Raw genomic sequence first — 26,429 nt, forward strand, 5'->3', positions numbered from 1 at the left:
CTAGCAGCTACGTATAAACAGCACAAAGTAAAACTAAGTTTTGATTTAATAATATAGCCTGCTGGGGCGCCTGGGTGGCTCAGGCGGTTAAGCCTCCGACTTCAGCTCAGGTCACGATCTCACAGCTCACGACTTCGAGCCCCGCATCGGGCTCTGTGCTGATGGCTCAGAGCCCGGAGCCCGCTTGGGATTCTGTGTCTCCCTCTCTCTCTGCCCCTCCCCTGCTCGTGCTCTGTCTCTCTCTCTTTCTGTCAAAAATAAATAAACATTAAAAAAAATTTTTTTAAATAAAAAAATAAAAATTAAAAAAAAAAAATGTCGGTTCGTGCACCGAAGCCGTTCCATAGGTACTAACAGCGGTCCGCGAACGGAACTGAGTATAGGTTTTCACGTGTAAATTAATCACAGCGGAATAAAATTTCAACGTCACTTTGTCAGTCACACTGTATACTTCGGGTGCTCCGATGACCGTGTGACGTGATCCCCGCGTGTGGGGCCACGCCGGTCTCATCCACGACACCTGTGAATTACAGGGCCACTTAGCAAATATTTTCTGCTGCAATGAGTCAACTCTGACATTGTAGCATGAAAGCCGCCATAAACAACAAGCAAACCAAAGGGCATGGCCATGTGCCAATAAAGCTTTATTTACAAAAAGCACACGAGGGCCGGAACGGGCCCACGGGCTCTAGTCTGTCAACCGGGCACTCGGCGCTGTGATTCTGTTTATACATCTTTGGTTGTTTCTTCTACGAGCACCGATTAGGTGGCTCCTGTGTGCCAGGCGCTGGGGACACTGAATGTGGACACAGGTCTCGCCACAGTTTAGCAGACAGGCCTAGCTGGAGACTTTCTAGCTCTTCACTCCACATTCTTAAGGACCTGGACCGGGGTTGATGCAGAAAAGGGGCCGGGGGGAAGGGGGCTCGGTCGGTTCAGCGTCTGACTCTTGAGTTCGGCTCAGGTCATGCTCTCACGGTTGTGAGATCGAGCCCCACATCGGGCCCTGCATCGGGGTCCACAGTAATAGCACGGAGCCTGTTTGGGATACTCTGTCTGCCCCTCCCCTGCTCCGACACTCTCTCTCTCTCTCTCAAAAATAAATAAACTAAAAAAAAAAAAAAGTGTTTTTTAAATGGCATTCTTTGTTACTAACACAATGAATATATATATTTTAATGTTTTAATGTTTATTTTTGAGAGAGAGAGAGAGAGAGGGAGGCAGAGCACGAGCAGGGGAGGGGCAGAGAGACAAGGAGACACAGAATCCGAAGCAGGCTCCAGGGTCCCAGCTGTCAGCACAGAGCCTGACACGGGGCTCGAACCCACAAGCTGTGAGATCATGACCTGAGCCGAAGTTGGATGCCTAACCGACAGATCCACCCAAGCGCCCCAAACAACGAATATTTGTATCCCCCAGGATGTGTCTCTGCGCCTGGCACAGATACTCAATAAACGGTTGTTGAATGAATGCGTGCCCTGATAAATAAATAAAATCTGTGGAGTGTCGGAAGATCGTAAGTTGCTGCGAAGAAACATAAAGCAGGATGGGGGATGGAGACTGAGGGGGAGGGGAATTGCAATTTTAAAGAAGGTGGTCAAGGGGGCTTCACGGAGGAGGTGAATTTGAGCAGAAATCCGAAGGTGAAAAGAGCCAGCCACAGGGAGATCTGGGAAAAGGAATTCCAGGAAGAGAGGACAGCAAGTGCAAAGGCCCTGAGGCAGGACGAGGCCGCGTCAGTGTAAGGACTGTCGCGTCATAGGACGAGGACCCAGGAATGCGGCAGGCAAGGAATGAGTGTGTTTTGAAGGCAAAGCTGCCAAGGCTCACGGGTGGATTTTAATGAACATGAGCAAAGCCCACAGAGATGAAAATAAGTACGAGCGAGTGGGATGTTAATGGAAGGGGGTAAGGGACCGACATTCGGGAAACGTCTAAACTTATGTTGTTATGTTATGTTATGTTATGTTATGTTATGTTATGTTATGTTATATTTGTTTTGTTTTGTTTTGTTTTATTTTATTTTATTTTATTTTATTTTATTTTATTTTATTTTATTTTATTTATTTTTTTTTTTTTAACGTTTATTTATTTTTGAGACAGAGAGAGACAGAGCATGAACGGGGGAGGGGCAGAGAGAGAGGGAGACACAGAATCGGAAACAGGCTCCAGGCTCCGAGCCATCAGCCCAGAGCCCGACGCGGGGCTCGAACTCACGGACGGCGAGATCGTGACCTGGCTGAAGTCGGACGCTTAACCGACTGCGCCACCCAGGCGCCCCTATTTTATTTTATTTTATTTTTATTTTTATTTTATATGATTTAAACAATTGCACAGGCTCGGCTACTAACGAACGTTAACCTCATGCCATGAGATTAGACTGGCAGTAATTCAGTTATGGGACCTTGGCGGTCAAGAAACAGGGAGGAAAAATAACCCGAAGGGGTGTGAGTAGGAAAGAACCTTTTTGGCAGATTCGGAACTTGCCAGAGCTTCTTGGGTACCCATCATGCCCTGAGTAGTGTCAGGGGAGATGAGAAGACCGCCTTCAGGGGGCTCAGTCTAGTTGTGAAAGGACGAGGCAGACGGGTGAGAGCAGGGAGCAGACACCTAAGGAGAGGGTGCTAACGCGGGTCGCCGTGATCCACACTCCAGCGTGCGGTTCGAGTCGGGGAGAGCTCTGTGGGCAGAATTAAGTAGCGAAAGTGAATAGTGTCCTGTCATACTCCCCTCCCTGACGTGCAAGGGTCTGAAAATCAACTCGAAATTTTAAGCCAAAAGAGAATCCACCGGCTCACATGGCTGCCCTGCGTCTGGAGCCAAGGATGGGATTTCAGGTATGGCTGGATCCAGGACATCGGACCGTGTTGTCGGGGCTCGATTACCCTCTAGCTGCTCTGCTGTGTTCTGGGCGGGCCTCGTTCTCCCAGCCTCCCGGCGTGGGGCAACGACGGCCAGCAGCCCCAAACCTACATTCCTTACAGCTTGGCATCCCCAGCGGGCCCGGCGTACCCATTCTACAGATGTGGAAAGAGGAGGTTCGGAGTGAAGTGACTTCCCCCGGGGCTCCCACAACCCTTGTGAGGAGGGAAGGTAGAGTTCACGCACTCGGCCCATCTGATTCCAAACCCTGGGTTCTTCCCCGCTGAATCGTACTTCCTCCTGTGGACCTGTCCTCAGGCTGCAGACGAAATGGGTAACATTTTCTCAACTTCAAGAGTTCCCTGGGGGGGCGCCTGGGTGGCTCGGTCGGTGAAGCATCCGACTTCGGCTCAGGTCACGATCTGACGGTCAGTGAGTTCCAGCCCCGCGTCGGGCTCTGGGCTGACGGCTCAGAGCCTGGAGCCTGTTTCCGATGCTGTGTCTCCCTCTCTCTCTGCCCCTCCCCCGTTCATGCTCTGTCTCTCTCTGTCTCAAAAATAAATAAACGTTAAAAAAAAAATTAAAAAAAAAAAAAAAAAAAAAAAGAGCTCCCTGGGGCGCCTGGGTGGCTCAGTTGGTTGGGTGTCCTGACTCTTGATTTCGGCCCAGGTCATGGTCCCAGGGTCGTGGGATCGAGCCCCGCAGCCGGCTCTGCACCGAGTGTGGAGTTGGCTTGCGATTCTCTCTCTCTCTCTCTGTCTCCCTCTGCTCCTCTCCCCCACTCACATTCTCTCTCTCTAAAAAAAAAAAAAGAAAAGGAAAAGGAAAAGGAAAAAAAAAAGAAAGAAACGCACAGAGGGAAGGATTTGCCTTGGGCAAAACATTAAGGGCTGATATAGATCTGAGCTGCCATGGAGAATGTAAATGTTCCCAGGAGAAACAATGTACCCACCTAACATCTGTCATCATATTTGAACTGGATGTAGTTATACTTAAGTAACACCCCAGAGGGGTGACTTTTGCCCTGGGAGGAAAGCTAAGAGCTAATCTTGGAGTTACATTGCCTTCAAGTTCCATGAGAAAACGTAAATGCTCCCACGAAAAGGGATATATGAGCTCGATATCAGTTATTCACCTTTTACTAGAACTATTTATACCTAACAAACACGGGGGTAGGGTGAGGGGGGGGGCGGGATGAATTCTGCCCCGGGGCAAGAACCTAAGAGCTAATCCGGACTTGAGCTACAATTCCTCCAAACCCCACTAGAAAATGTATCTGTTCCCAAGAAAAAGGAATGCGTGAACCGGGTGTCGGTCATTCACACTTTAGTTAGAATTAGCACAAAGAGCTTCGCGCGCATGTTCCCTCTGCGCCGTTGGAAACCATCCGAGGAATCCTCGGGGATGGAAAGGCAGAGGGATCCCCGAGAAAGACACGGATCTGGGGGAACTACCTCCTGGCGGGGCTCGGCCGGCAATCATTGACCCTTTAGCATTCACACCAGGAGAAAGCAATTGTGGTGAAAGACAGGCATTTCCTTCTTTGCAGAACGTTACAAGGGCGGCATCGAGCCCCCGTGGGAACGTGGGAACGCTGGGCTTTGGGGACACAGGTGAAGCGATTCACGGCGGTAGGAAAAGCAGCTCTTAAATGCTAACTCGAATACCTGCTGCCTCTGCATCAGAAAACTTGAAAACGCTGGGGAGAAGGCGTGATCCTCGGTTCGTGATGGTTTTGTTCCTTAAACAAAAAAAAAAAAAATTGAAATTGTATTTCCTCGGAAGCTGTGCCACAGGTACGTGGGTTCGGATTCGGAGAGCGTTAGTGATGAGGCCTAGAAAGCCCTTCTCCTCCGGGAGCGCGCCCAGCCCTGAAAGCTGTCCCAAGTCCCACCTCCTCCGGGGGTGGTCTATAACCTTCCCACAAAGGGGCATCTGTATTCACGTCTCCTTTTTTCACTCACGCAGGGCCTCCTGTGTCCCGCACCGGCCTTTTTCACTAACCTGGTGCATTTTCGATGGGGAGGGTATTGTCTTCACGGGGGGGGGGGGGCTGAAAACCGGTTGTGTTATCCTGGCTCAGGGGCCATGCTTATCTTCTCTGTATCGTTCCGATTTTAGCACACGAGGCGAGAACGAATTTTTACTTTTATTTTTTAAAAACTTTTTTTTAACGTTTATTTATTTTTGAGACCGAGAGAGACAGAGCATGAACGGGGGAGGGGCAGAGAGAGAGAGGGAGACACAGAATCGGAAACAGGCTCCAGGCTCTGAGCCATCAGCCCAGAGCCCGACGCGGGGCTCGAACTCACGGACCGCGAGATCGTGACCTGGCTGAAGTCGGACACTTCACCGACCGAGCCCCCCCAGGCGCCCCAATAAGTAAACATTTAAAAGTAAGGAGAGCGAAGACTTTCAGCACCCCAAAGAGTCCCTTCGCGCCGCGGTCCCCACTACACCCCAGCAACTGCTTTCTGTTCCCGGTGATGCTTTGGCCTCCGTCGTGGATGTCGTATGGGTACAATCGCGCAGCGTGCGTTCTTTGGTGACCGGTGTCTCTCGACTCGACGTCCCCGAGAGTCACCCCTGGTGCGCGTACTCGTGCCGTGTCCCCTCCTAGGGCTGAGTGGCGCCGCGTCGCTTGGCTCGGCCGGTTTGCTCATTCCCCTACCGCCGGGCATTTGAGTTGCCTCCCGCCCAGGACAACTCTGGGTCAAGTTGCTACCGACGTTCACACGTTCACGTTCAAGTCTCGGCGGGAACGTCCCTTTCTTGCTGCGAACACAGGTTTGCGTCGCTCTTAGACAAACCCCCCAGGAGCGAAATTGCTGAGTCATCAGGGACAGGTGCGTCCAACCACCCAATTTCCCAAACCGGGTTGATATGACCCCCATCAGCCATGCGGACTCCACTGTGGGAAGGTCGCGTCAGAGTCCGGCCCAGCCTTATCTTACTTGTTCAGATAGCTCTTCATTGGGGCATATAAACGCCTTCTAAAGTCCATAATTATAAAAACACATTTTTTTTTTTAAATACAAATATCTTGGGGAGGGGCCCTACGGGGTCTAAATCTACAGGGAGGGGGGAGTGAGTGCTGCCAGACCCCTCCCTCGGGCGGGTTTGGGTACGAGGAGGAGGGAGAGCTCTGTCTCCAGGGCACTGAGGTCCTGAGGGTCGCACCAGAGAGGGAGGCGGAGGGAGGCAGGAGAAGCTACAAGTCGAACCTCGCCCGCTTCATGCACCTGCTGTGTAGGAAAAGCGCCGTATACAGCAGAGGCCGAATAAATATTATGACTGGGGATCACTAAAGCCAAGCGAAGCCAAACACGGCCCTTAAAAAAAGCCAACACGGTGGTTACAGAGGCAGAGAGGAAGTGAGAAAGATTGGGAGGCTTAGGGAGATAAGGGCACCGGCGACCAGAGGGGACGGTGATTCAGAGACATCCCCCTCCCCCCCGCCACTGCCACCGGCGCCTGGGGCAGGGGGAAGGACTGAGCAGCTTCCCCGGCCCCACCCCCTCCGTGCCGGGAGCTCCCCCTGTCCTTCCAGCCACAGGCATCCCCAGACGTGGTCCCCTGTGCCCTGGGGGAACAGCTGCTGTACCGCATCAGGCATGGCACGTAGTAGGTCCTCATTTAATGTTTGTACCGTGAATAAATGATGATTGGTCCGTTGAGAAAAAAACACACCGGGAGGGGAATTTCTTGGAAGCAAGGAGGGTGTTTTAGTTACCCCTGTGACCCTAGTGCCTAACGTCGCACCAGGCATACAGAGGCCCACTTTCGTCCTCCATTCACTGAGCTCCCAACACCTTCCTGCTGTATTGAGTATAAACAAAATCCTTCACTGTAGCCACTCCCCAAGGCTCCCTGATCCCCGCATCCCCTCCCTGCCCTCCCCTCCTCCCTCTCTCCCCCTGCTCCTGTCGGTCGCATGGGCTTCCTCCCTGTTCCCCCCAACAGGCCAGCCCGGGTACTACCCCAGGACCTTTGCATGTGCTGTTTCTTCAGCCGGAAACACCTTTCCCCCAGATCTTCCCATGGCTGGCTCTTTCTCGTCCTTCAGGGTTGTACTTAAATGTCACCATCTTAAGGGGTTGCCCGGCTGGCTCCGTCGGTAGAGCACGTAGCTCCTGATCTTGGGGTCCTGAGTGCAAAAGCCCCCACACTGGGTTCAGAGCTCACCTTTAAAAGTGGTGGGCACGCAGGAGGCGCTCCGTGAGCGAGAGCTGATTGAGCACCACCGTGTACCGGGCACTTTCCTAGATGCTGGGGGCCCAGCAGAGAACAAAAGAAACTCCATTCTAGCCCACAAGGCCCTGGGGGGTGGGTGGGGAGGGGAGAAATGAGGGAAGACAAAAAACCAGGGAAACAGACGAGAAAATTTCCAACGGTGAGGGGGTTCCGTGACAACCGTGATGTCGTGATGTCACGAAGAGCCATGGGGCAGGGCTCCTCTGTTGGGGGCAGGGGTCACCCACCGCCTCTCAGCCATCTGGGCTGGTTCACAAATAATCGAACATTTATGAACCTGTGAAGACAGTCCAGAGTCACAGGGGGAGGGGAGGGGAGTTAGTCCTGGGCGGCGGGAACAGTCAGTGCAAAGGCCCTGGGGTGGGAACCAGTTTGGCTCAATCCACATTCAGTGAGTAAATGACCCATAGAAGATTCTAGAAGGAACGGGGGCGGGGGGGTGGGGGGTGGGGACGCTGCTCAAGTTTGTCTGTGGAGGGCTTAGAGGGTGGATAGGAGGTTGCCAGCCCCCGAGGGAAGGTAGCTTCTGGCAGGAGGGGGCGACTTCAGCAAAGGCCTGGGCCGTGCCTCTTGGCTTTGTTCTGTCCCGAGGGTGGACCGGACCCAGTCAGGGGCCCTGGGCTCTCCTGGAGCCCGGCGTCCCGGGACTCAGAGGAGAAAGAGTCCCTGGAAGTAGGGGAGAGGTCATGGCAAAGCTGAGGCACCCCAGACTTTGGCCTTTGCCCACTGCAGGCCAGGAAAGCACAAAACATCAAGATAACGGTCTTCCCTCCCTTCCCCCAGCCTGCCCTGGTGCCACTGGCCCTGAACCCTGTCCGTCGGGCCTGTCCCCCAATCGGCACCCGGGGATGGGCCGGGACCTCCCCACGCTATTTCAGCATCTTTTGGGGGCGGTTACAGAGCCGCAGAGAGGAGCGCGGGGAGCCTGGGAGCCCGGTTGTGGGGTGAGCTCCGGATCTGGGCAGACTCAGGAGGCGGCTGGAGGCAGAGCTGGCCGGCCTCATGAATGGGGATTTAGCAGCTGGAAAGGTGAGCCGTGCCCCGGGGGCCACGGGAGAGGGAGGTCTCGGCCAGGAAACCCTCCCCAGACTCCCAGAGGTGGAAGGAGCCTCACGCCCCCATTGCACGGATGGGAAGACCGGGGCTCGGAGAGAGCATGTCACAGCGGAAGTCCTGCCTCCATCCAGGGGCTGCCCTTGTCTTTCCTCCGGGAGGGGAGAGTAGGGATGGGCAGGGGGGAAAGGGAACTAGTTTCATCGGCCCCCCAGGGGTCGACCAGGCTGCTCCCCTCCCCCCCGCCCCCATGCCTGCACCTTCTAGCACTTTTAAAGAAATCAGCTTCCATGCCCTGAGGAAGCCCATGTCAGCTCATGGCCCTTCTGGAGAAGGAAACTCCAAGGGCAGCGGTGGGCTGAGCCCGGGGGCTGAGCGGGGGGTGGGGGGGCGGGGACTTGAGGCCCACGGACGTCGGGGTGGTGTGCAGATGGGAGGTGGGAGGAGAGGGGGCTGTGTGACCCTCACGCCTGTCCCCTCCTTGCCCCAGATGGCTTCCTCCACCGGTCCCATGGGCCCCATTGGCAGCCTGGAGCTCCTGGACCTGCTGTTTGACCATCAGGACGGCATCCTGAGACACGTAGAGCTGGGCGAGGACTGGGGCCACCTCGAGGACCAGGTGAGGACACGCCAGGCCTCAGACCGGAGCCTCGCTCAGCTTCGTGCAGCGTTTAGGGCTCACGGCGCCCACTCTTAGCAAAGCACATCCTTGTGCTGACCCTCTCAGCCACCCTAAGGGGTGGCTGACATTAGCTTGTTACAGGTGGAGAAGCCAAGGCCCAGAGAGGGGCAGTAACTTGTCCAGGGTCACACAGCAGTTTGGGGGTGGGTTTGAACTCCAACCCGGGGCTTGTGCCTCGGGTGGTACCCATGCTACGAGATTGTGTTGAGGCTCCAACGACCCCAGAGGAAGGAGCGTTAGCTCGTCTGTCTGGCAGAAAGGGGAAGTGCGGCCCAGAGAGGATCAGTGGCTTGCTCAGTCACACAGCAATCAGGAACAAAGCATAGAGGGTTTAAAAAAAAATTTTTTTTTTTTTTAATGTTTGTTTATTTTTGAGAGAGAGAGAGAGAGACAGAGTGCTACGAGGGGAGGAGCAGAGAGAGAGGGAGACACAGAATCTGAGCCATCAGCACAGAGCCCGACGCGGGGCTCAAACTCACAGACCGCGAGATCGTGACCTGAGCTGAAGTCGGACGCTCAACCGACTGGGCCCCCCGGGCGCCCCCAGTATAGAGGTTTTAATGCCCGCCCTTCTCTCTCTGCCCCAGCAGGTCCTGCCAGGCCCAGACTCAGATGATTTCCTCAATTCCATCCTGGCTTCTGGAGACTCGGTGCCCAGCTCCCCGATCTGGTCTCCTGCAGCCAGTGACAGTGGCATCTCTGAAGACCTGCCCTCCGACTCCCAGGACACCCCTCCACGCAGTGGGGCAGCCACCACCCCCGCGGGCTGCCCCTCCTACCACCCGGGAGCCCCCTGCCTCGCCGGGCCCCCCGGACCAGTGGCCCAAGTGCTGGACGCGTCTGTGGCCATAGACTTGGGTGGGTCCTCCTTCCTTGTTCACTGCCCTTGCCCGTGCCAGGCGCTGGGCGCCCACACTCACCCTCCGAAATAGACGCTGTCATGGGCCCATTTCCCGGACGGTGAGATGGAGTCCCCGTGAGGTGAGGCTGTGAGTCACAGCTGCTGAGCTCCAGGCGCCACACTTCCAACCTCATCTCTGTACCTCGATGCCAGGACCATAGTAGACGTTCAGTGACAGGGCGTGAGGTCCGGGGACCCCAGGCCTCAGACGCTCCCCCCCTGGATCTGGGGAAAACTGGCCTGATGCGGAAGACACCCCTCCCCGCCGGCAGGGCCGTCCTCTGTCCCTCTAGCTCTTATTAGACTCGCTGGAGAGTTAACAAAACGGAAGCTCAGAGAGGTTTGGTCACTTCACCAAGGCCACACAGCTCTGCACAGTCGGGATAAGAACCGAGAGCTGAGCCACCCCGAAGTCTGTGCTCTGGGGAGCACCTTGCCTCCAGCGTGCCGGGTGCCAGGGGGAGGGAGCCGCAGGTGAATCAGACCTGGGCAAGGACCAGGGGGAGATAAGGCCAAGCCGGCTGGGGACCTAGCCTGTAACCCTGGCCAATAGCAGCCGGTCCCTCCTGGCTTGGCAGTGGGTCCCTCAACAACGTCCTGATGAGTCGGCTTCCCGTTTTCCATCGGCGGGAAGACCGAGGCACCGGTCGGGGATGCTCCCCTCAACCCGGGGCCTTGGGGCCCTAGCGCGTTGCGGTCAATCCTGGCGGCCTTGCTGGAGGAGGCAGGTAGAAGCGGGGAGCTCAGGGGCCCGCGCGTGACCCCTCCGCGTCTTTGTCTCCATCTGCCCTGCTCAGAAATGTGGAGCCAGGGCCTCCGTCGTGAGGAGCGGGCTGAGTCGGCCGACCTGCCTTCGAGCTGCAGCCTCACGGTGAAAGACCTCCTCCTCTCGGGCGGCGGCGGCGACCTGGTGAGCAGCCCGGACCCCACGCCCCGGAACTTCAGCCCTTGCGGGGCTGCCGGGGGTTCGTAGGGCCCCGATGCCTCCCATTTCGGAGACGGGAAGACTGAGTCACACACGGGGTGGGGCGCTTGCCGCCACGGTCGTCGTCATAACGTTTTTTAAAACAGCTGAAACTTACCAAGTACCTACCACGGGCCAGACACTCTTTTAAATGCCTTCAATGCGTCATCTTTTCCCGTTATTATTATTATCGGAGAGAGAGAGAGAGAGAGAGGGCAGGGGAGAGGGGCAGAGGGAGAGAGAGAATCGCAGGCGGGCTCTGGGCTGCCAGCCTGGAAACCGGACGCGGGGCTCGAACCCGCGAACCGCGAGATCGTGACCTGCGCCGCAGCCGGACGCTGTTTCGCCCACTGGGTTCCCGGATGCGGAAGTGCCGGCTCTGGGGGCTGGTGCTCGCTCTCTGCAGCCCCGGGGCCAGAGGGGGCCCCACGGCAGACGCGCCCATAGGGTCCCGGGTCCGGTGTCTCTTTCGCTTCCGGGAGGCTGTCTCCCTGCCCCCACAGCCGTGTCCCCCTCTCCCCCCCTCCCCCACGGCAGCAGCATCACGCGGGGGCCCCTCACCTGCCCCGGCCTGCGACCCAGCACTGCCAGGAGCTGGTGCTGACGGAGGACGAGAAGAAGCTTCTGGCCAAAGAAGGCCTCACCCTGCCCACCCAGCTGCCCCTCACCAAGGTGAGCCCTGGCCCCGGGCCTCGCCCCCTTTTCTGCGGCCACCCGCCCTCGAGTGTTAGGACGCGTCTGTCCCTGGAGCCCGGAAATTCGCCCTTGAGCCCAGCTCAGCGGGCAGAGCCCCACTCCCGGGGGGCCAAGGGTGGCCTTTCGGGCGGCAGCGGTTTGGGCCCCGGGGGGCCTCCTTGTGCCTTTCGCGCTGCCTCGTAGCCCCTTGCAGGCCGGAGCTCCCCAAAGGGGTGACCTGTGCCCCCTCCCCAACCCACGGCCTGCACGCGGACTTCGACTGGGCCGCGCTGCATTTTTGTGAAGGCTTGAATCGGTCGCTAAAATGTCTCTGGCCAGGAGTGTTCACACACGATTTCCATGGCCGTGCCCCCCCCCCCCCCACGCCCACCCGTCCGCCCGCAGCCCCCGCCCAGCCCGTTTCGCTCAATGTCAAGACCTGGGTTCGCCATCGCCACCGGAGCATCCGCGGGCCCCCCAGAAAGGCGCTGTGCCCAGGCATGGCCAGAAGGTGGCGCACTCGCACCAGCGCTCAGAGTGTGGCCGCCGGTTCCTACCTGGGACTCTGGGATCTGGGAAAATGCTCAGGACCCGGGGACCCCCACCCCCACCCCCGCCCACTCCGGAGACTTTGCACGAGTTCAGGGGGACGAAAGCGGTCTTCGAGTCATGGGGAGCCTGCCCCCAGCTCCCTGGGTCTGGGAGGGCTCCCCCCGGAGGAGCAGGGGTGAGGTCATGGGGGCCGGACGACAGGGTGGACCCTCCCCCCACCCCACCATGTCACTGTGCAGTATGAAGAGCGAGCGCTGAAAAAAATCCGCCGGAAAATCCGGAACAAGCAATCGGCCCAAGAGAGCCGGAAGAAGAAGAAGGAATATATTGATGGCCTGGAAACTCGGTAAGGCTGGGGCCCCCGGGGTGCCCTTCTGGGGTGCGGGAAGGGGACCGAGACCCAGGGAGAGCCGTGCAATGGGGCTAAGGTCACAGTGTGTGGGGGGGGGGGCTGACAAAATGAGAGGTTTCCTTTGTCTCTCGGGGAGAGGTCATTTGTCATGTGAATTAACAAGCGTGGGAAGATGGCCGGAGATGGCAGAGGTCAGGCTCGGGGTCCCTTTATCCCCTGGAACGGAACGGGAGGCCCCAAGAAAGGAGGATGTATTACCCGTCTTGCCCTGGGGCTCTGCCTGGAGCTGGGGTGCTTACCCCGCCTGCGTGAGCCCCACTGGTCCTCAGAGCTGCCGTCGTTTCCTTGATGGTGCGTGTTGTGTGTGGCAAGGACAGAGGAGAGATCGTTCTCGGCAGAACATCCGCCTCCGAAAAAACCGCGCACCCCACTTTCACCAACTGCCGCTCTCTTAACTCTGTTAAGGGGACGGGCTCCTTTGTCTTCTTTAACAGAAGCGCAACGCGCGAGCAGACCCACTCTCTAAGCCGGGAGTGGCCTGACGGAAGGTTACAGGTCTCCCTGGGTCTTCTCTTTCTTCCCATGTCAGTTTTGGGATGCCATACTTGTCCGGGAAGCTGCTCGCTGCAAATGCGTCGACATCCAATGGTTCCCAGTTCTCTCGTCTTAGTTTGCTAGGCTCTGTGCTGTCGGCAGGGGAGGGACAGGGGGACACAGGGAGACCCAGAATCCGAAGCAGGCTCCAGGCTCCGAGCTGTCCGCACAGAGCCCGACGCCCCGGGTCTCGAACCCACAAACCGTGAGATCTTGACCTGAGCCGAAGGGGGACGCTCAACCGACGGAGCCACCCAGGCGCCCCTGCCTTCTTGATTAATCTTGCCAGAGACTTATTTATTGAATTATTCTTTTCAGAGCGTGGCTTTCTGGCTTTTATCTCCTACCCACCTGTACTTTTCTAGTTGTTCCACTTCTGCTCTTAGATTTGGTATGCCCCCCCCCCTTGATGTTTGATTTTGGAGGGGGGGTTGCTATGTTGCTCTCTTGCGAACTTTCAACACGTGTGCGTCCAGCTTGTTAAGCTGCGTAAAGGTTGGTGAAGGTCTGTCCCTCTCCGCGCTGTGTTAGCCGCACCTCTCGAATCGTGATTTACACAATTGGCGTTACCATCTGGCCCTTGAATCTTCTCTAATTTACGTCCTGGATTCTTATTTTTATCCCATGAGTCATCCAGAAGGAGGGCCTTTCCATGGGGGGGGGGGGTGTACTCTTGGCTGGGACATATCGTCGTGCGGGAATTTGAGTATTTCAGTCCCACAGCTGGCTGGTCTGGGGCCAGACCACGCCCACAGATGGATACAGGTGGGAAAGATGGGTCCCCCAGCCTGGATCCGGGAACCCCCGGATGGACTCGTCACCATTGTCTTAGTCCTCAGATGCAATCTGGGAAGCCCCTGATCAGCTTTATCTCGTGTTGTTCTCCCACCCAAATGCTCTGTGAACTAGGTAATCGTAGCCCCTTTTTACAGGTGAGGGGACTGAGGTCAGAGAGCAGAGCGGCTTGAGGTCACAAGGGAGGGTGGGGACTGTAACCCGGTTCCCCGTGGACTCCCCATCACCCTCCCACTCAGTCTTCTGGAAGCATCGCTGCCCGAGTTTGGCATTCCACGGCCCGTCCTCGGGGCACAGACCAGATCGATGCCCCCACAGCAGTGCAGACGTGGGGCCTGGGAACCAGGCAGAGCTGGGTTCAGATCTGGGCCCTGTCCACAGACTTGCTGGGTGGCTTTGGATGAGTGACTTCCCCTCTCTGGCCTTGGGTCCCCTGCCTGTAACATGGGGCCCCCCAGGGAGATGTCAGCCGAGCTAGTTGGTGACGCACGGGTTCTGGAGGTCACTGTGGCATTGTCCCTGCAGGATGTCAGCCTGCACTGCCCAGAACCAGGAGCTTCAGAGGAAGGTCTTGCATCTGGAGAAGCAGAACCTGTGAGTCTCGGTCCAGCTATGGGAGAGGACAGGGGAGCCGGCCCCCAGAGTCCCTTGCAGGAGGGGTGGACAATGTGGGGGACAGCCTCTGTGATGGCAAAGCAGAGCAGGGGGCAGGGGCCCCACCTAGCAAGGGTGCGGGCTGCATGGAGGAGGGTACTTGGAGGGTACTTGGAGTCGGGGAAAGGCGTTTGCGGTGGAGGAAACGGCAGACGAACGGCCAGAGGCCGGAAGCACGGTGTGCTGGAGAACCGAGTGCGGCTCTAAGAGGCGCGGCCGTCTATTCAATATTTGTTTAGCATGTCGTCTGTGCCAGGCGTAGTTCTGGGCCCTGGAACCACAGCACTGCACAGACAGGCTCCCTACTTAAAGAACTCATGGTCTGGTGGGAGACAGACTCAAGACAAAGGGAAATCCGTAAAAGATAATTCACATAGCGATAGCCACTGAGGAGAAGAGTGAAGCAAGGTTAAGGCCCCGGAGAGCGAGTGGGGGGGTGGCGCTACTCTGGGCAGGGAGGTCAGATGTGATGGCTTTTGAGGTGAGACCTGATGGATGAGAAAGAAGCAGCTACAAAAAGATCTGGGGGACTAATGTCCTTGGTGCAGAGGGAACCAGCCTGTGCAAAGGTCCTGGGGCAGAATTGGGTCTGACGTGTTGGAGGAACAGCCAGGAGGCCCGTGTGGCTGCAGCAGAGTAAGCGAGGGGGAGAGAGAAGGAGGAGGAGGAGAGGGCAGGTAGGGAGTGGGGCGGGTCATGCGGGGGGCTTTGGGGGCCACGAGGGGGACTTGGGCTTTGACCCCAGGGGCGTGGGAGCCCTGGGAGGGTCGAGAGAAGCCTGCTCACGTCTGAGAAGTGCCATCTGGCTGCTGCTTGGAGCGTGAACCCTAGGGGAGCAAGAGAGGCCTTGGGGGTCCAGAGTAGAGGCTGGGTTGGCATTTTGGTGAGAGATAATGGCAGCCCGGGTCACGGGGGTGGGGTGGCAGAGAAGTGGGTGGGTTCAAGTGGGTGGGATGTTCAGGAAGATTTGTTGAAGCAACAAGGGAGAGTCTGGGACTTTAAAGACCAGCGGGGCCATGAGGGATGGATGGGATTCAGACGTCAGCCGCGCTGGGGGGACCCCAGAAACGGATGGGGACCAGATCACGGCCCCGGGGGGCTCAGCCAAGGCCTGCCCATTCCTGCCAAGGTCCCTCTTGGAGCAGCTGAAGAAGCTCCAGGCCATTGTGGTCCAGTCCACCAGCAAGTCGGCCCAGACGGGCACCTGCATAGCGGTAAGTCCTGGTCCCCAGGATGACGGGCGTCCTCGGCCTTGGCAAAGGGGTCTGGGTGGCAAGATGAGCGCAGTGTGAGCCCCCGGTGTCTGCTGGGCCTCGGTGTCTCTGCTCACAGGGTGGGGGAGGGATGGGGTGACCTCCCCCATCTCCGCCAGGTCCTGCTGCTCTCCTTTGCCCTCATCGTCCTGCCCTCCATTAGCCCTTTCGTCGCCAACAAAGCCGAGAGCGCCGGAGACTACGCGCCTGTTCGAGGTAGGTGGGCCGGGGAAGCTGTGCCCTCAGAACCCCCAGGGACACAATCCCCTTGGTTCCCTAAGCCCCTGTACTGGGCCTCTGGGGCTTGGCAGGGGGAGGGGGGGCTCCTTGCTGCTACTCCCTGAGACGGGGGTCAGAGAACGGAGGGACTCCAGCCCCCAAGCCCGTCCCTCGTGACCCTCCCAACCCTTGCTCAGTTTTCTCCAGAACTTTGCACAACGACGCTGCGTCCCGTGTGGCCCCCGACGCCACACCAGGCTCCGAGGTCCCAGGACCACGGCCCAAAGCTGGCGCGTCCCAGGAAGGGTCTCCAGGCAGCCCCAGGGCAGACTGGGAATCTCAGGGCAAGTCGGCTCTGGACAACTTGACGGAGGAGTTGGACAACTCGACCCTGATCGCAGACAACTCGACGGAGAAGCTGAACCGGGCCACCCTGCTGGACTGGACTGCCCCTGAGCCAGCACTCAGCCCTGGGCGCGGGGGATTGGAGGCAGCAGGGGAGGAGCTGTGAACACCCTCCGGACGTGCCCCCGGGCCTCTCTGCTTAGGGGCCCTTCTGTGGACAGCAACGGGCATGGGGGTGAGAGGTGACACCCTGGCGGAAGTGCCAGGATGGAGATGGCACAAAGTCACAGCCACACACCCGCGGACCCAGGCACACACAGGACACGCTCAGACACAGGACAAGCGCAGGGCCACGGAGCCCGAGAAATACACACCCAGGCAAAGAAAGGAACGGGCACATACAGAGTGATCCACAGACTCAGACAGACGCACGCACACACCACGCCTCGACAGCTCCCCTGCCCCGGGACTCCTTCCTGTCCCCTGCACACTTGGCTGAGTCTACGGGGACCCTGGCCCCAGAACCGCAGCCCACAGCCGCGCCTCTTTTCTAAGATTGCAGTGATCCTTAATAAAGTATTTTGACAGAACACGTTGGCACAAAGCGTTGTCTAGGGCTCCTCGGCTCTTGGAAGGAGCGTCTGGGCCAGCCTCGGAAGGGGGAGTGGGGTGCGGCCCCCCACCCCCACCCCCAGGGTGGAAAGGCTGCCGGCCAGGCGCCGGGAGTGTCTTCAGCACCTTGGAGAGCGGCCTCGAGCGGTGAGCGCGGCGCGCCTGGAACCGGAGGTCTCTGGGGGCCTCAGGAGGCCCTTCATCGCGTCCTCGGACGATCTAGGGCAGCTGCCTTCCTGGGAGGGGGGCCGCGCTGCCCACCTCGCTCGTTCTACGGATGAGGAGACCGAGGCATCGGAAGTGAAGGGATCTCACCGGAACGCGGCTGTGCCCGCGCTCTCCTGATGCGCCCCGCCCCACCCGCTTTGCGCAGGTGCGGGGAGGTGGGGGGCGGGCTGCGAACGCGGCCCAAGGCCACTGGCGGCTGTCATCAAGGGGCTCACAGCCTAGCAGTGGGGGGAAAATATCTAGAAACCACGCACAGGAGTACATAATCACAGAGGGCGCCAGGAGCTCCCGCTGCGCTATTGTCCCCCTCCTCCACGGCCCCCCCAGGCCCGGATTGCAGGGAGGCCCAGGCAGACTCCACAGGGGGCAAGGGGACCGGGCATTCTGCACCCCCTGCCCCGCTCTCCCCGGGACTAGGACCCGGCACAAAGTCGTGGATGTTAAACGCAGACTCAGATGCAAGAATTTCTGCTTTTATTGCATTGAAGACTTTTCTGGAAGTCTGGAGGAACCAGGTGAACACGCCTCTCTCTCCCTCTAGCCCCAAAGGCAGTGCAAGCCTCTATTGTCTGTGCCCCCAAGAAGTCTGGCTCCGAAAAGGTGGCTCTGCCCCCCCTTACCTCCCGGAGGGATCATGAAGGCGATTTGGGGCAGGCAGGGGATGGGGAGTGTGAGGGCAGAGGGAGTTAACTCTTGCTTAGGCTGGGAACTAGGGAGGGCCTGGCCACACCTCCCCAGAGCATCCTGAGTCAGGGGCTGGGGCACAGGGACGAGCAGGTGCCTGGGGTCAGCTCCAAGGTCAGCGTCCAGGGTGAAAATGCTCCTCCCCAGGCCCACACCACAGGCCCCTCAACATAAAGAGACAGGCAGTGGGGGGTGGGCCTGCCCTGGGGCCTGGAGCCCAGCTCTCAGCACCCTGAGGTTGCCCCCCACCCGCAAGGGCAGGTGAAAGTAACAAAGTGAGAACAGTAAGAAAAGATGACTCATGGTCTCTACAAAAAGCCCCACCCTCCCCGGGCCCCCTGGTCAGCTGGGAACCGCTTCGGCCTTCACCCTCTTGGGGGGCCTGTGGGGTGCAGGACTGTCCAGCGGCTCCCTCTTGGGGCTGGTAGGCCCAGAGCCGTTGTGCTGGGTACAGGGCTCGGCGGAGGGGTCCGGCTTGGGGCTGGCGGGTGCCGGGCCATTGAGCTGGGTGGGGGCCTCCTCCTTGGGCTCCAGCTTGGGGGCAGGCGGGCGAGGCAGGGGGGGCAGCGCCCTCTCCAGCACTCGAGGGCCGTCCCAGGTGGGGATCTCCAGGCCCAGGTGCTCCATGAGCCTGGTCATGACCTCATCCACGTAGCCATGGATACGCAGGTCGGCGTGGCGGTCCTGCGGGGGGGGGGGGGGGGCAGGGTGCAAAGAGAGGCCGGGCTTAGGCAGGGGTCTGAAGAGGAGCAGGGGGTACATCAGGGTGGGCTCAGCACGTACGTGCTTGGTGGGCTGAAGGTTGACAATGACCAGTCGACCTCCTCGGCGCTTGGTGGCGAGTGGGAGGTTCCCGCTGGGCCGGATTTGCAGGGAGGTGCCCAGAGTGATGGACAGGTCTGCGTTCCTGGGACAAGAAGGGTGAGACTGAGCCCCTCCACGCCCCCCCCCTCCCAAAGGTCTCGGCAGCCCTACTCCTCCTGCCCCACAAGGCACGAGAGGCCGCCAGCCCCTCCTGGCTCGAGCCCCAGTGCTCCACCAGCCGCCTGGTGCTCCGGAACACGCCCAGACCAGCCTGGGCAGCTCGCTCCACACCCTTCTCTGCTCTCAAGGGCGCCCACAACCTGTGCCAGCTTCCCGTCCGCCCGGAGCAGCCTCCCCACCCGGCCAGAAGCAGGGCTGCTGATGCGGGCGTGACCTCCGATGCTTGGGACTCATGGGCCAGAGGCGTCCGCTTGCTGAAGCCTGTTTCCCTGCCCGTCGCATGAGACTGGCGTACAGGGTGTGAGAAGGCTCTGTCACCAACGGGGCCAGCGAGGCCCAGCGAGGGTGCGGCCACCCCTTTCAGGGAAGCCTTTCCTGATGGCTCCCTCCCGTGCTGGAACCTCGCGGTCTGGGCTCACGTGGGGTCAGACCTGCTGGCCTCGTCGGCGAGGGTGAGGTCCCGGTCAGGCAGGGCGTCTTCCCAGTCCAGGACGGTGTCCTTCAGCTCGCCCCTGCGGGGGGGGGGGGGGGGGGGAGGGGGGGGATGGGGGTCAGACGGAGACGCGCACCCTCCCCTGGACCCTGGGCGCAGCAAAGGGTCACTCACCTGCAAGCACGCAGCCCCCTGGCCTTGGCCACGGTGCAGAGCCGGCCCGTGGCCTTGAGGCCCATACTGCCCACGACGGTGTCCCGGACATACTGCCTGTGTCGGGGGAGGAAGGGGGACCCGCAGGGGTCGGGTCAGCCCACCACCTGCTCCCGGGGCACCCGCTCAGGGGTCCCAGTGGCGTGTCTCTTGTTCCTTTGGGGGGAGCTGTTGTCCCAGGGGAGTGGGGGGGCCGCAAGGCAGACTCTAAGCGCGGGAAGACATCCCACAAACCCAGAGCAGGGGACGGGGGCCTTCCCCAAAACAGCTGGCCGGGCCGCACCCCAAAGCCAACAGCGTGGAAGCAGAAGGGGCAGGGAGCGTTCCAGACAGAGGAGCCTGAAGAGACGCGATGACGACATGCAAAGCGTGACCCTGGGCGGGATCCCGGACGAGGAAACAAAAAAACCAGAAGCCACTGGGAACACGGGCCAGGCCCTGAGTGATCGCACTACCCTGACTTCCTTCACAGCTCACTGCGGCCGCGCCAACGGGAGAGCGCAGCTCCTGGGAGGGAGGTGGAGTCTCGGGGGTCTGGGGTCGTGGGCGAGGCGGTCTGCCACTTACCCCTCAACAGCACAGCAAGTAACCAACAAAGTGTGGCAAAACGTTAACAGTTGTCGGATCTAGTCGGGACCCGCGAACTATGGCCCTGTGGGTGGAATCTGGCCCTCAGCCTCCTGCTTCCACGAATAAAGCTTTATCAGCACACGGCCACGCCCATTCCTTCGTGTGTGGTCCGTGGCGGCTCTCGTGCCCCATCAGCAGAGCCCACAGTCGTGAGAGACACTGTCTGGGCCACGAAGCTGAACACATGTTACCATCTGGCCCTTTACAGGAAAAGCTCGCTGAGCCCTGGCCTAGGCGAGGTGGGGGTTCATCGTACTATTCTTGTGAGTCACCTATGGATTTGAAAGTTTTCAAAATACAGTGGGGGACAAGGGCTTTCCTTGCAGTGGGGGGACCCCCACCTGTGCGGCCGCTCGGCCAGCAGGAGGAGATGCGCCCAGATGGCCCTGGCTCCAGGAAGGGCTCTGGCTCAGCCTTCCCAGAGCGGGTGGTCCTACCTCTGTCACACTCTGGTATGGGTTGAATTGTGTCCCCGCAAAAAGATATGTTGGGAGTCCTGACCCCCCAATACTTTAGAGTGTAGCCTTATTTGGAAACAGGATCATTGCAGATATAGAGTCAAGATGAGGCCACACTGGGGTAGAGTGGTCTCAATCTAACAGGACTGATGCCCCTGTGAGAGACCCAGACACACAGCGAGGAGGCCACGTGACAACGGAGGAAGGCGGGTGGTTAGCCAAGGACTGTGAGAAACATCCAGAAAACACGAGGAGGCAGGAAGGAGCCCCCCCCCCCCCCCCCCACAGCCTCCCTTCTGGACTTCTAGCTTCCAGGCTGGGAGCTGTGGGGCAGCTGGGCGGCTCAGTCGGTTGAGCACCAGAGATCGGCTCGGGTCACAATCTCATGGTTCGTGAGTTTGAGCCCCGCGTCGGGCTCTGTGCTGACAGCTCGGAGCCTGGATGGAGTCTGCTTCGGATTCTGTGTCTCCCTCTCTCTCTGCCCCTCCCCTGCTCTCACTCTCTCTCTCTCAAAAACAAAACATTATCAGGCTGGGAGCCGACAGATTTCTGTTTTACGCCTTTCAGCCTCTGGCTGTCTGTTACGGTTGCAGGGGACGAACGTCCTTCTCCAGGAGGAACTCGTGCCCCCAGCCTCACAGGCTGGAGGCTCAGGCCCCAGCCCTGCCCCTCCCTGGGTCCCTGGCAACGTCAGAAGCGACTCACAAGGCCCTTCCTTGTGATGGGAAGCGAAGCAGTAAGCTGCCCGGGCTGTCCCCGCCTCACCCCCCCACCCCCGCCCCCGCCCTCCGGTGGCACTCACGTCTTACACTTGGCGCATTCCTCCACGAACATGTTTCCGTGAAGCTCCGCCAGCTTGTCCCTACGGAAGGAGAGAGACACTTGGCCATGGCATGGGATTCTGGTTCCTGAGGCTTCGGGCAGAGCACTGAGCCCTCCTCCTCCAGGAAGCCTTCCCTAAGCTTCAACCTTAGGATCAGCAGATTCCCTCCTTCCAGTGCCTCTGGCTGCTGACCCCACCATCCACAGCCTTACAGATGGCCCAACCTCTCTGAGCCGGAGGGACTGTTGGCCCTCATGGCTGACCCTACCTCTGCACATGGGCAGACCATTCCCTTCGCAAAAGCCATCCACAATTGTGTTGGAACCACCAAGTGTCACCGGGGCTGCAGGACAGGAATTTTAATCCCCAGTTTGCAAATCAAAAGCCTGAGGCGATGGGTGGCCCAGGGGCCTGGACTTCAGAGGCAGAGGAATGTGGGGGGCAACTCCTGGTTCCCTTGGCTTCCCAGCTGTGTGACCTTGGGCAGGTCGCTTAGCCTCTCTGGGCCTCAGTCCCCATCTGTGAAATGGGACCACAGTGTCCAACTTCTGGGTTATTTGGAAGAGCAATGATCAGACCTGGAAGGCTCGTCCCCTGGCTCCCTCTGTCACCTCTCACATGTCACAGCCTCCCTGACCTACCTGGTCGAGGCTTCAACTCCCGCCCAACTTTCCCCTTTGGGTCCATGGCAAGGATCACCGCCTGACACAGAATTTACTTGGCTGATTTGTCTCGTCTTCTGCCTGTTTCCTCCCTCCTAGATGATTCCCGGGAGGGTAGAGCTTCTGTCTGTCCTGTGTACTCTGTGTCCTATGTCTGGAATAGCGTGTGGTACACGGTCGGCGCTGGGCAAAATAGTTGTTGGCTGTGACCCGTTTTGCTCCTGTCTGCACACACACAGTGGGTGCTGGGGGATTAGTGCTTCCTCCTCCTCCAACACACACACACACACACACACACACACACACACACACAGACCGGTGACGCAGTGAAGGCGTAGGCGGTGGGTGCCAGGGATGGCTGGGCACACGCGGGTGTGCAACCCACGGTACAGGAGGTCGGAGGCACTGCGGTCCCCAAGTGGACTCCTGCCGGCCCACCCCAAGGTGCTGCCCTCCGCCTCTGGGAAGGAGCGTGCCAGCGGGTGGCTGTGCCCCACTCTCGATCTGCCGACGCGCCTCCACCCTACCGTGTTGTCCGGCTGTTTGGGGACACAGATGTCGCCGGCTTGCCCCACATGCCCGTAAAAGCCCTATCCTCCCGTGCCGCTGAACGTACTCACTGCACAGTGAAAAAAACGTTTGTTTCTGTTTCTAGAAATGTCTACACAGGTCCCGAGGGGCAGGCCTGTAGCCACGTGCCTAGTAAATCGGTCTGACCCGAAGGATAAGACGCCAGTGGTTCCGGCCCAGACCGGAGCCCGACGGTAACCCTGAGCCAGAGGGGGCTGGAGGCTTAGTTAGTTACATGTCGAAAGGGTGAAGTCCCCAAACGTGGCAACATCTCTAGGTTGTGAGAACTGCCAGACTTCTAGAGAAATTTTATCTTTGGGGGCGGGGAGGGGGGTGGCGCCTGGGTGGCTCAGTCAATTAAGCGTCTGACTTGATTTCAGCTCAGGTCGTGATCTCACGGTTTGTGAGTTCGAGCCCCTCACCGGGCTCTGCACTGAGTGTGAAGCCTGCTTGGGATTCTCTCTCTCCTCCTCGCTCTCTTCCCCTCCCCTACTCACTCACTCTCTCTCAACATAAACGAATACACTTAAAAAAAAAAAAAAAAACACCTAAAGAAAAGTCAGTCCTTTGCCCTACTAGCGTTCACGTTCACTATGGAGGCAGTAACGAGGGATATGAAAACCCAACTAGGAACGTTCTAAATTCTCAGCACCCTCCTCCCCACGCCCAATTTCCCCTGGCCTCGCCCCGAGGGGGATGTCACAGCGGCCCGTGGCCAGGCTGTGGGGCTGGCAGCTGAGGACCCGAGGGCAGTCTGGGCCATAGTCCGGGCCGCCGGAGGCCCCGAGCGGTCAGGGCTGGAATCACCCCCCCGGGACCGGGAAAGGGCACCCCAATTCTCGATCCGTGCCCGGGCAGCTCTGATGACACAGGACAGCTCTGGTTTCTGGGCTCCCACCCAGTGCCCAGCGCTGCTCCCGGCTGCCCCCCTGCATCGGCCCATCCAAACCCCCCCCTTTTACAGACGACGAAACCGAGGCCCGGAGAGCGCGGGGCCGGACCCGGGCGTCACCTGGGGAAGCCGGAGCGCACGTGCAGCCCGTCCACGTTCTGGCTGACCAGGAAGCACAGGAGGCCCACGCGCTCGAGCTGCACCAGTGCCATGTGGGTCTTCGTGGGCCGCGCGCTCTCGAAGGTGGTGTCGAATTTGGGGGCCAGGCCCCGCTCCTCCATCGTCCAGACGCCGTGGGGGCCCCTGAAGGTGGCAGGCGGGGAGAGACACGGAGAGTTCAGGGATCAGGGAGGCAGAAAAGGAGAGAAAAGGGAGAAAAATATTTGCATTAGGAGCTGATTACCCCTAATACCAATCCTCCCATCTTCTAAGGTAAGAGGATCCCAATAGGCAGGCAGGTCCAGCGAGCCCAGGCAAAAGACTACATTCCCCAGGATCCCTTGCAGCTAGGTGGGGGTCAGGTGACCACGTTCTGGCCAATGGGGTGTGAGTGGAATGTGGCGCGACTTAAAGGGACGCATCTGTAAGGGCAGGGTCTTTCCCGGCCGACATCCCCCAGGGGAGGATGGCAGCAAGTGCTGCCTCAACCTCCCCTCCGTGCCCACAGACCTGAAGTCGGGGATGCCCGAGGCGGTGCTGATGCCGGCCCCCGTGTGGAACACCACATTGGAGGACTGCCAGACCAGCTGCGCCAGCTCCCGCACCTTCCGCTCCAACTCCTCCGGGGGGTCGAAGATCTGTCCGGGGACAGAGCAGAAGGGAGGGGTCAAAACATGTCCCATTGTGGCAAGGCGGCTAGCCACAGATGGGAATGCCCCTGCCTTGCCCAGGGCAGAGAAGTGATTGGAAAAGGTGGCTTGTTCTCATGTCCCTCCTCTACCCACAGGCCTCCAGGGCTCCTGCATGCCTCAGGGTAGAAACCTAAGTCCTCCCAGTGGCCCGAGGCCTTACACGACCTGCCCAACTCCTCCCCCTCTCTGCTGCAGCCCCTCGGGGCCTCCTCACTTTTCCTCCCAACACGCCAGGCCTGGTGCTGCCTCAGGACCTTTGCACAGGCTGTGCCCTCTGCCTGGAATTCTCCCACATGGCTCTTCCCTCATCCCCTTTAGGTCTTGGCTGAGAAGTCCCCTCACTTGCACACCCACGTTCATGGCAGCATCATTTACAACCGCGACAACATGGAGTCAACCCCAGTGTCCACCGACGGATGAAAGATAAACACAGTGTGGTCCATCCACACACTGGAATATGATCCAGCCTCCCAAAGGAAGGACCTCCTGACACCTGTCACCACGTGCATGGATCTGGAGGACACCGTGCACAGTGACAGAAGCCAGACACGGAAGGACGCTGTGCGACCCCACTCACGGGGGGTCCCTAGAGGAGTCCCGTCCACAGAGACAGAGAGCAGAGGGTGGGAGCCAGGGGTGGGGCAGGGGGCGGGGAGTCAGTGCTTCATGGGGACAGAGTCTCAGTTTTGGGCGATGGAAAGTTCTGGAGATGGATGGTGGGGGTGGTTGCACAACAGCATGAACGTATTCAGTACCACTGAGCTGTGTACTTAAAAAATGGCTAAGATGGTACCTCTCACGTTGTGTGTTTCGCCACAATAAAAAAAAAGAAAAAAAAAAAAAAAATGGAGAAAACAGAAGTCATCTGAGTGGTGCCTCCTGGGCCCTGGTTTCAACGCAGCCCCGGCTCTCCTGGCGACTCCCAGCCTTACTGGTCTCCCTGAAGCTTACTATCATCTGACTTCTTGCATTGACTTGCCCTTTGTCTGTCTCCCCTCTAGAATCAGGAGTTTTTGTCTGTCTCGGTCGCTACTGGGGCCCCAGGGCCTAGGAAGTGCCTGGTGCACAGTAGGCGCCCCATAAATGTTTGTGGAATCCAGCTAATGGACTGGCAGGAAGAGGAGAGGGACTTCCGGAGGGATTCTGAGGGCTATTAAATACCTCACAGACCAGCCTTTGGGGGATGGGGGCAGTCTTCCCCCCACCAGCTTCCAGAAGGGGAGAGGGGACCCAGAGGGAAGGACTCGCCCCAAGTCCTGCAGTGGGCGAAGGGGTCTTTTCTGACACGTACCTACGATCATCCCGCCTAGAACCCTTGTCCACCACCCCCAGGATAAAGTGTCAGCTCCCCGGCCCGGCACGTGAGGCCCCTCCGGCCCTGGCTCTGGAAACCTCTGTGGCCTAGTTTGGTCCCCAAGCGTGTTTATTTCCATCTCCTCGCCTTCGCCCCTGCGGTGCCTTCCGCCAGCAACTCCGTCCCTGGCTTCCCCCATCAGAGAACTTCAGGACTTTCCACCGACGCGGGTCCCTCCCTCTATCCCGCCGGGCCGACCCGGGGCTGGGGGCGGAGGGGTGTTCCAGTCCCCGGGAGAGCAGGGGGCGTCACTTCCCGCCCCCTCCCCACTGGGAAGTCCCTCCCATTGTCTAGCCTCAGTGCCTCCCGATATTCCCACAATGCCCCGCTGCTGCCCGGCCCCGCCCAGCCCGTGGCGCTGGGGGCGGCCTTCGGGACGCCGGGCCGCGCTCACCTCGGGGAGGCCACACTTGCCCTTGTCCGCGTACGGCGACAGTCCCGCCGCGTAATTCACCGACATCCTCGCCGCCCCAACGGGAACAATAAAGTTTCTCTTGTTGAGGCCGCTTCCGCCGGAAACGGGGCAGGGCGGGGAGGAAGGAGGAGCCGCGTTCCGCCCTGCGCGGCCAGCCTCTCCCTCCAAGGCGCATGCGCCTCGCGTTGACGCCGCAGGCGCCATCTCAACTGCTGGCAAAGAGGAGCCCGCTTCCTTAGGTAGCGGGAAACGGGGCCAGCCGTCCACGTGAGAGTTCTGCAGTCACCTCTAAAGTGAGGGGCACAAGCGGCCGGTGCTCCCCTTTCTTCTTTTTGCAAATGAGTAAATTGAGGTCCCCACGCCTCTCGGGACGACAGGGAGCTTGTGCTTCTAGTCAAGGCTCTGTCTGCTGCACATTTCAGAAGTTGACAAAGTCACGAATACCCTGCGTTTGTGTGGGGGGGG

At 59.2% G+C, this 26,429-nt stretch overlaps 2 protein-coding genes, 1 long non-coding RNA gene and 1 other non-coding gene across 8 annotated transcripts; 2 read left to right on the forward strand and 2 right to left on the reverse strand.

Annotated features, from left to right (window-relative positions):
- Positions 1-4,900: 4,900 nt before the first annotated feature.
- LOC123607771 lies at positions 4,901-5,004 on the reverse strand. The gene has a single exon (XR_006716914.1). It is a non-coding gene; the product is annotated as a U6 spliceosomal RNA (small nuclear RNA).
- A 2,997-nt stretch (positions 5,005-8,001) lies between these two features.
- On the forward strand, positions 8,002-16,745 carry CREB3L3 (cAMP responsive element binding protein 3 like 3). 5 transcript variants are annotated; one of them, XM_045491547.1, is made up of 10 exons: positions 8,002-8,145; positions 8,660-8,788; positions 9,439-9,709; positions 10,550-10,662; positions 11,251-11,388; positions 12,183-12,289; positions 14,210-14,278; positions 15,468-15,552; positions 15,755-15,807; positions 16,008-16,745. In XM_045491547.1, the coding sequence occupies exons 1-10, from the start codon at positions 8,119-8,121 to the stop codon at positions 16,264-16,266; spliced, it is 1,251 nt and encodes a 416-aa protein (XP_045347503.1). In that variant the 5' UTR covers positions 8,002-8,118; the 3' UTR covers positions 16,267-16,745. The 5 variants fall into 5 exon arrangements, with proteins under 5 accessions (XP_045347503.1, XP_045347499.1, XP_045347500.1 ...); XM_045491543.1 differs by having other exon boundaries at positions 8,003-8,145; positions 15,711-15,807; XM_045491544.1 differs by having other exon boundaries at positions 8,003-8,145; positions 11,254-11,388; positions 15,711-15,807.
- A 707-nt stretch (positions 16,746-17,452) lies between these two features.
- SIRT6 (sirtuin 6) lies at positions 17,453-26,385 on the reverse strand. Its single transcript, XM_045491548.1, has 8 exons — positions 25,944-26,385; positions 24,014-24,141; positions 23,465-23,647; positions 21,200-21,259; positions 19,271-19,366; positions 19,095-19,175; positions 18,463-18,586; positions 17,453-18,363 (listed from the first exon to the last, which is right to left on the reverse strand). Exons 1-8 carry the CDS (start codon positions 26,166-26,168, stop codon positions 18,022-18,024), a joined length of 1,239 nt encoding a protein of 412 aa, XP_045347504.1. The 5' UTR covers positions 26,169-26,385; the 3' UTR covers positions 17,453-18,021.
- Positions 23,537-24,995, forward strand: LOC123605125. Its single transcript, XR_006715586.1, has 3 exons — positions 23,537-23,653; positions 24,020-24,256; positions 24,514-24,995. It is a non-coding gene; the product is annotated as an uncharacterized LOC123605125 (long non-coding RNA).
- Positions 26,386-26,429: the final 44 nt, after the last annotated feature.

Source organism: Leopardus geoffroyi, chromosome A2, assembly GCF_018350155.1.
Source record: "Leopardus geoffroyi isolate Oge1 chromosome A2, O.geoffroyi_Oge1_pat1.0, whole genome shotgun sequence".
Taxonomy (NCBI): Eukaryota; Metazoa; Chordata; class Mammalia; order Carnivora; family Felidae; genus Leopardus; species Leopardus geoffroyi.

Bases quoted from the DNA above. Each gene is read 5' to 3' on its own strand.
- CREB3L3 (XM_045491543.1), top strand. From the start codon at position 8,119: ATGAATGGGGATTTAGCAGCTGGAAAG. The intron at 8,789-9,438 runs GTGAGGACACGC...TCTCTGCCCCAG, and splicing joins GGGGCCACCTCGAGGACCAG to CAGGTCCTGCCAGGCCCAGA. The intron at 15,808-16,007 runs GTAGGTGGGCCG...ACCCTTGCTCAG, and splicing joins AGACTACGCGCCTGTTCGAG to TTTTCTCCAGAACTTTGCAC.
- SIRT6 (XM_045491548.1), bottom strand. From the start codon at position 26,168: ATGGCGCCTGCGGCGTCAACGCGAGGCGCATGCGCCTTGGAGGGAGAG. The intron at 18,587-19,094 runs GTCTGACCCCAC...TTCTTGTCCCAG, and splicing joins CTCGCCGACGAGGCCAGCAG to GAACGCAGACCTGTCCATCA. The intron at 18,364-18,462 runs GTACGTGCTGAG...CCCCCCCCGCAG, and splicing joins ACCTTCAGCCCACCAAGCAC to GACCGCCACGCCGACCTGCG.